We start from the raw sequence: 7,924 nt of genomic DNA, 5'->3' as shown, positions 1-7,924 counted from the left end.
TAGTACTAGTAGTGTTTGTAGTAGTGGTACTCATGTGTGTGTGTGTATATGTATCTTTGTTGTATCGGTAGCATTAGTACCTTCATGTGGTGGTATTACTTCATCCAGTAGTTTTGGTTTCATTCTCTTCCAGATCTTCTTGATGATTCCCCTCAGCTCCTCGTTCTCCTGGTCAGGGTTACCTACCAACAGTGAGCGGGGCCACATATAAGTTATGATGATGCTGCGTTCAGGAACCATCGGAGTAATCAGGTCCTGTAGACAGCTGAGATGTGAGTATGAAGGGAATCTGTGACGTATTCGACAATCATGAACGCCACACTAATACACCAACATACTGTCATAATAATGTACTAACACATCATACTTACATACTACCATATTAACATACTAACATATTAACATACTTGCATAATAACATATTAACATACTTGTATACTAACATACTAACATACTACCATACTAACATACTTACATACTACCATATTAACATATTAGCATACTAACATTCTAATATACTAATATAATTACATACTAACATTCTAATATACTAACATACGTACTTGTATACTAACATATTAACATACTAACATACTGACATATTAACATACTTATATACTAATATACTAACATACTTACATACTACCATACTAACATACTAGCATACTAGCATTCTAATATACTAACATACTAACATACTTACATACTACCATATTAACATACTAGCATACTAACATACTTACATACTAACATACTAATATAATTATATACTAACATACTAATACACTTACATACTAACATACTTGCATACTTACATAATAATATACTTATATACTTGCATACTTATATACTTGCATACTAATATACTTGCATACTAATATACTTGCATACTAATACACTAACATACTGAAATACTTTCTAAGTACAGACAGTGATTGTTTAGATTCTCAATAATAATATACTAAATACTTATTTGGCCAGTTTATCCAACTAACACCACAATCTGTTATCTCCACATGTAGATATTAAACATGTTATATTTTAAACTCTGTCTTCATTCAGTCTTAATGACGTGAACAGACGACCAATCAGATACCTTCAGTCTTGATCTTTAGAGCGGTGCGAACCAGAGCGAAGAGCGTGGCGTTGAAGGTCACCATCCCGTCAGCGTTCAGAGGCATGTTCATCGCTACGAGGCGCTGAGGAACAGGAAGAGGAACAGGAAGAAGAGGAAGAGGAGGAACAGGAAGAGGAAGAGGAAAAATAAGTGTAAGAGGAGGAGGAACCGGAAGACGAACAAGAACCGGAACAGGAACAGGAACAGGAAGAGGAAGAAGAGCAGGAGAGGTGTTTTATCTGACTGGACTATGTTCACATATTATGGGATGTGAGTGTGTCTTTAATCTTAACTTAACTAACTAACTATCTGACAGCTTCTTTACAAATTAAGATGTTTTCACACAAAACAAACTATTTTCACTATTCTTTTTACAATCAATGAATGGAGAATCATGAGCTGATTAATCCATGACCAAAAGATGAATTAATTAAGAGTTCAAAATGAGCTCCAGCAGTAAAATCCTGATGTTACATTAATGAATGAGAATTAATCATTTAAAGTTGTAATATACAGTACATTTCAGAGTGTTATAGCCTGATATGAATAAATGTAGAGGACACACGTCAGAGCCCTGTGGGACACCCAGAGTAATTAACCATGAAGTTGACATTAGATTGTTCCTTCATATGAGTTTTTATAATACTTAAAGTATTTATATATATATTTTACCTTACAAGCCACTCTGTGAGGACAGAGCTTCCCAAAACCCAGAGGAGGCTGGATCCTCCTGAGCAGAGCCACAACGTCCAGGTGTTTTATACGACCCCTGAAGGAAGAGAACATAATACAATAACTAGTAATACTGCAATATAATAATAGAACAAAACTAAATACAATCTGATGTCATCTGAGCCACAACGTCCAGGTGTTCTATACGACAGGAAGTATTCAAGTACATAAGTAAAAGTAGCACAATATCAAAATACTCCATTATAAGTAAAACTACTGAATTTATTATTTTGCATACAGAAATATTAGCAACAACAAACCCTGCTTCCAGTCTTTGTGCTAAGCTAGGCTAGCAGTATACCTCTTCTTCCAGTCTTTGTGCTAAGCTAGGCTAGCAGTATACCTCTTCTTGCAGTCTTTGTGTTAAGCTATGCTAGCAGTTTACCGAGCAGTTTTGACCTCAATCACTGATGTTAAAAACCACAAACAGCCAGAAATCTGTGTGTAGTTCTGGATTCAGACCTCAACCTGAACAGCCTCATCAAGACTATTACAAAATCAGCCTCCTATCACCTGAAGAATACATCAAGGATTAGAGGACTTATGTCTCAACAGGTAAAACTTGTCCACGTATTTATCTTCAGCAGACTGGACTACTGTAATGGTGTGTTTACAGGTCTCTGTAACAAGTCAGTCAGAACGCTGCAGCTCGAGTCCTCACTAAGACCAGGAGGGTGGATCACATCACTCCAGGTCTGAGGTCTTTGCACTGGCTTCCTGTCCAACAAAGACTTTAAAATACTGTTGTTGGTTTATAAAACACTGAATGGTTTAGGACCAAAATACATCTCTGATCTGCTGCTACTTTTTGAACCATCCCGACCCCTTAGGTCATCTGGGACTGGTATACTTTCTGTTCCCAGAGTCAGAACTAAACATGGAGAAGCAGCGTTCAGTGTTTCTGCTCCACATATCTGGAACAAAGTCCAGAAAGCTGCAGGTCTGTCTGAGACCCTCAGCTCCTTTAAATCAAGACTGAAGACTTTTCTGTTTGCTGCCTTTAATTGAACCACATTCAAGGATATTAATACATTTCTGCATTTTACTATACTACTGTATTTTATTTCTTACACTGCTTTTATTGTTTCAATGAATGTTCTTAATTGTTTTTAAAGCTCCTTTTCTTTTGCAGATGTTTTGATGCTTTTAATGGTTTTATGTGAATTACCTTGTTGTTGAAATGTGCTGTACAAATAAAATTGCCTTGCCTCTGCTTCCAGTCTTTGTGCTAAGCTAGGCTAAGAACAAACATACTTGGCCTCTGGATCGTATTCAGACCAGATCCTCTTGAACTCGTCCAGATGATGCGGTCCCAGAATCGACCAATCACGTGTTAGATAGTCAAAGTTGTCCATGATGACGGCGACAAATAGGTTAATGATCTGAAGGACACACAAGCAGTCAGTGTGAGTGTGTGTGTGTGTGTGTGTGTGTGTGTGTGTGTGTGTGTGTGCGCGCGCTCACCAGAAAAGCACACAACATGAAGAAGCTGATAAAGTAAACGATGGCGAAGTTGCTTCCACAGCTGAACTCTTCTCCTGGTCCGTAGTCAGACTCTGGGTCACAGCGTTTACCTGGAAGACTGGCCAACATGATCTCCTGCCACGCCTCACCTGTCGCACACCTGCACACACGCATGTGATTATTTACATGATATTATAATATTTCATATTTGATTGAATAGTTCTTGAAGTTGTTGAGAAATATTCAAAACAGAACTCTGACTCCATTACCCATAATGCCCCTGGATAATGTATTTCAATAGAATTCAGTTGTCACAATCAGAGACGAAGAGGAGGAGGAAGAGGAAGAAGAGGAAGAGGATCTGACCTGAAGAGGAGGAGGACCGCCTGAGGAAATGTCTGGAAGTTGTTGTTTCTGTTGATCTGAGTGAGATCCTGCATCGCTACCTTCCCAAAGGTCTGAGAGAGAGAGAGAGAGAGAGAGAGAGAGAGTGAGTGAGTGAGTGAGACAGAGAGAGAGAGAGAGGCAGAGAGTGAGTGAGTGAGTGAGACAGAGAGAGTGAGTGAGAGAGACAGACAGAGAGTGAGTGAGAGAGAGAGACAGAGAGAGTGAGAGAGAGGCAGAGACAGACAGAGAGAGAGAGGCAGAGAGTGAGAGACAGAGACAGACAGTACTAGTTATCATAATTCTGATAAACTCTGCTTCTTTAAAGTTCTCCAAAGCTTCATGTGTTAAAGCTGCATTCTCTCTAGTGTCCACCAGGGGGCGACTCCTCTGGTTGTATAGAAGTCTATGAGAAAATGACTCTACTTCTCTCTTGATTTATTACCTCAGTAAACATTGTAAACATGAGTTTATGGTCTCAATCTCTAGTTTCAAGTCTTCTTCAATACAGCATGATGTTCATTTAGTACATTATGGTCCATTTAGAGTCACACAGACCATAAAGCAGGGGATGCTTTAGGGCGGGGCTACACAGTGATTGACAGGTGTCCCCTGCAGCTTCACCTGTGTGAGCTCACCTGCATCCCGATGACGGCGTAGATGAAGAAGATCATGGCGATGAGCAGAGCGACGTACGGCAGCGCCTGAAGACAGACAGGAGGAGGTTAGACTGGTGCTCACATTGGCTCCGCCCCCAGTGTTAGCCCCGCCCCTGACCTGCAATGATTTGATGAAAGTCCACAGCAGGGTACGAATCCCCTCCCCTTTACTCAGCAGCTTGACCAATCGCATCACTCGAAACAGACGAAAGAAGGTGATCGACACCCGAGAGCTGTCCTCCCCACTCTGAGAGACAGACAGGGAGACAGGGAGAGACAGCGAGACAAGGAGAGAGAGAGATGTAGAGAGACAGGGAGAGACAGCGAGACAAGGAGAGAGAGAGACAGGGAGAGAGAGAGATGTAGAGAGACAGGGAGAGAGAGACAGAGACAATGAGACAAGGAGAGAGAGAGACAAGGAGATAGAGAGAGAGACAATGATACAAGGAGAGAGGGAGAGAGAGAGACAATGAGACAAGGAGAGAGAGAGAGAGAGACAAGGAGATAGAGAGAGAGGCAATGATACAAGGAGAGAGGGAGAGAGAGAGACAATGAGACAAGGAGAGAGAGAGAGAGAGACAAGGAGAGAGGGAGAGAGAGAGAGAGACAAGGAGACAGGGAGAGAGAGATGTAGAGAGACAGCGAGACAAGGAGAGAGAGAGATAGAGACAGGGAGAGAGAGAGAGAGAGACACAGAGAGAGAGACACAGAGAGAGACAGGGAGAGAGAGAGAGAGAGACACAGAGAGAGACAGGGAGGAGATCATTAGCATAATTATTATTATCATCATTAATCACTGGTCATGTGACCTCAGTGTGAACTCAAACTTTACAAAATAAAACCAAGTAAAAAGCTGAAACAGAAATTTGTTGATGATGTTTCCTCCAGTAGAACTCGTCTTATAAAATATTATATTCATATAATATAATATATTCATATATTATATTAATATTAATGGTGTTTGTGTTGCGTTCGAGGACTCACACTGAACTCGGTGACCACAATGTCGACAACGCTGCCGACCACGATGAGAGCGTCGAAGGAATTCCAGGCGTCCACGAAGTAATGCTGCGGAGAAAAGAGTCATTAAACACCAGAGTCTTCATGGACCAGGACCAGGTCCTCAGAGACCAGGACCACATCCTCATAGACCAGGACCAGGTTCTCAGAGACCAGGACCACGTCCTCATAGACCAGGACCCCGTCCTCAGAGACAAGGACCACGTCCTCATAGACCAGGACCAGGTCCTCATAGACAAGGACAAGATCCTCATAGACCAGGATCAGGTCCTCATAGACCAGGACCACGTCCTCATAGACCAGGACCACATCTACTTAGACCAGGACCACGTCCTCTTAGACCAGGACCACGTCCTCATAGACCAGGACCCCGTCCTCATAGACCAGGACCCCGTCCTCTTAGACCAGGACCACGTCTACTTAGACCAGGACCACGTCCTCTTAGACCAGGACCATGTCCTCTTAGACCAGGGCCATTTATATTTGTGCTTTGAAAGTTTTCCAGCTCCAGTAGGAACCAATGGGCCACAGACAGGAAGTCAGACAGTATTAAAACCTCTTAAGCTCGGGCCCTATTTGTAGGCCTCTGCTCGAAAATAGCATACCCACACTAAAGTGACCATAGTTCTGTAACTACAAGGTCTATTTTAATAATTTTTGTTGATGTAATCAGATCACAACACTTGTGAGATTGTTCAGATGGGTAATATTGTGTATATGTTGCTGGTTAATATAGTAATGAAGACATTACACCGCTCAAATTGAAAATAATCAGGTTCGCCTGGAAAAAAAGCACTTTTATTGATATAAGGTTGTTGAAATAATGCAGATATCTCCCTAAAAACTCTCCCAAATCATAGCACAACCGATCAGTAGTTGTTGAATAAAGGTTAAAGTGGGATAAAGTGAAGAATAAGAGGCTTTAGTAGAGAGCGGTCAAGCGAGGTCATCATTTTCGAACCAGCTGTTGCAGCTCTTACATTGTACTTTTATATACTATATAACTATATATTTCACTTTTTTTTATCACTCATATTATTCAATACATCCAAACACAGATGTTAGGAATCATTTTGAGATTCCTAACATCATCAGAGCCTGTTTCTGGCTGTCATCTATAGGATTTTCTCAGTTCATGTGTGTGTATGGGGCTGTATCTCAGCCTATCATCGGTCGATTTCAGTCAATAAGCCCTCCTTCGAGGTGTCAGAGTCTCAGGAAGGCGTGTGTCGAATTTGGTGTTGATTGACAGAAGTTTCAACTAGTAAAGTTGCAAGAAGTGCCGCGTCTCCCCGAGCGTAAATTTCTGCTCACAGGAAGTCTGACCGCTCACCCATGGTGGATTGACCGCTCTTATTCTGGAAACAGCTCGGAAGTAAACAGGATGCAGTTGGCAACAATGACTCCAGCTTTGAAACGGATAATCTGCGACGTTATTGCACTCATTTTTCATAAAACTTGGCCACATACCTACGATGTTTTTCAGCGGAGGGCAGTACGAAGGTACGTTTGACCACTCACAGCTGTCCAGTGCTCCCACGGAGCGGAAAACCGAAGTTATTTACGCGTTTGGCCACGAGTGCTAATGCTATTAAGTGCATTGCATGGCTAGGTAGCCGCTAGCATCAGGGTGCAAATATTAATTTGCGGTACTCATAACGGCGATTTCTGGCCAGGATTTCATGCTTTTATGCCACGTTTTCTAGATGCTTATATGAGTAGTCTATAGTTGTGTTTGGAGTGTGTAAGAAGTGACTTATATGATAGTGTTGCCCATACGTTGCTGTTTGATCCGGAAAAAAAACTGGACCAATCCACAGTATTGCCGAAGAATAAGGCTATTTTCCGAACATGATTTTCAGGGGTGCTGAGCCCGAGAGCCCCCAAATTTGGGGGCGTCGTGTGCAAGAGGTTTTAAGAGACGGACCAACGTGTTTTGATCAAACCAACAGGAAATAGAAACTTTATTTGGGGACTACTTTCAGCGGCGGATGAATCCCCATGTGTTGCTCTAGAGAGTATTTGTATGTGTGATTGATGTGATTAATTGGAGCTCTAGGAGACCTGACAGGGTGCGTTTGTTTTGCTCACCCTGAGTCTGAGAGCTAGCAGCTTCAGCAGCATCTCCGCGGTGAAGAGTCCAGTGAACACCATGTTCAAAATGTCCATGATGTGGCTGAACTTCTTTGACTGTTCGTAGTGCTGCAGGACAGAAACACAGTCATCACTTCATCATACTTGTATTAGTATTCAGAGGAAACAGGAAAAAGGAAGTGAACATGTTTACCTGAACAGCTAGAGTGACGGTGTTGAGCAGGATGAGCAGAAACATGATGTACTCAAATCCTGTGGAGTTGATGATGGACCAGAACTTATACTGTACCGGATTCTTTGGGATGTAAAGTTTCAGTGGCTGAGCCTTCAGAGCGAACTCAACACACTGACGCTGTGGAGACAGAGAGTTATTATGTACTACTGTACTAACAGAGCGTACTCAACATGTACTGCTGTACTAACAGAGCGTACTCAACATGTACTACTGTACTAA

At 41.9% G+C, this 7,924-nt stretch overlaps 1 protein-coding gene across 3 annotated transcripts; it reads right to left on the bottom strand.

Annotated features, from left to right (window-relative positions):
• Positions 1 to 6: 6 nt before the first annotated feature.
• On the bottom strand, positions 7 to 7,918 carry LOC116401358 (voltage-dependent L-type calcium channel subunit alpha-1F-like). 3 transcript variants are annotated; one of them, XM_031879714.1, is made up of 11 exons: positions 7,664 to 7,918; positions 7,468 to 7,578; positions 5,341 to 5,424; positions 4,475 to 4,603; positions 4,336 to 4,401; positions 3,680 to 3,771; positions 3,314 to 3,473; positions 3,104 to 3,231; positions 1,790 to 1,886; positions 1,097 to 1,199; positions 7 to 182 (listed from the first exon to the last, which is right to left on the bottom strand). In XM_031879714.1, the coding sequence occupies exons 1-11, from the start codon at positions 7,706 to 7,708 to the stop codon at positions 31 to 33; spliced, it is 1,167 nt and encodes a 388-aa protein (XP_031735574.1). In that variant the 5' UTR covers positions 7,709 to 7,918; the 3' UTR covers positions 7 to 30. The 3 variants fall into 3 exon arrangements, with proteins under 3 accessions (XP_031735574.1, XP_031735575.1, XP_031735577.1); XM_031879717.1 differs by having other exon boundaries at positions 113 to 265; XM_031879715.1 differs by lacking the exon at positions 4,336 to 4,401.
• Positions 7,919 to 7,924: the final 6 nt, after the last annotated feature.

This window comes from Anarrhichthys ocellatus, unplaced genomic scaffold (genome assembly GCF_004355925.1).
Source record: "Anarrhichthys ocellatus isolate YVR2014 unplaced genomic scaffold, GSC_Weel_1.0 scaffold393, whole genome shotgun sequence".
NCBI lineage: Eukaryota > Metazoa > Chordata > Actinopteri > Perciformes > Anarhichadidae > Anarrhichthys > Anarrhichthys ocellatus.
The sequence above is the reverse complement of the archived record's forward strand: the minus strand, read 5'-3'. Positions and strand labels throughout refer to the sequence as shown.

Coding starts and splice junctions, on each gene's coding strand:
- LOC116401358 (XM_031879714.1), bottom strand. CDS start 7,708: ATGTTTCTGCTCATCCTGCTCAACACCGTCACTCTAGCTGTTCAG. Junction 7,579..7,663: donor CCGTCACTCTAGCTGTTCAG/GTAAACATGTTC, acceptor TCTGTCCTGCAG/CACTACGAACAGTCAAAGAA. Junction 4,604..5,340: donor TTGTGGTCACCGAGTTCAGT/GTGAGTCCTCGA, acceptor TCTGTCTCTCAG/AGTGGGGAGGACAGCTCTCG.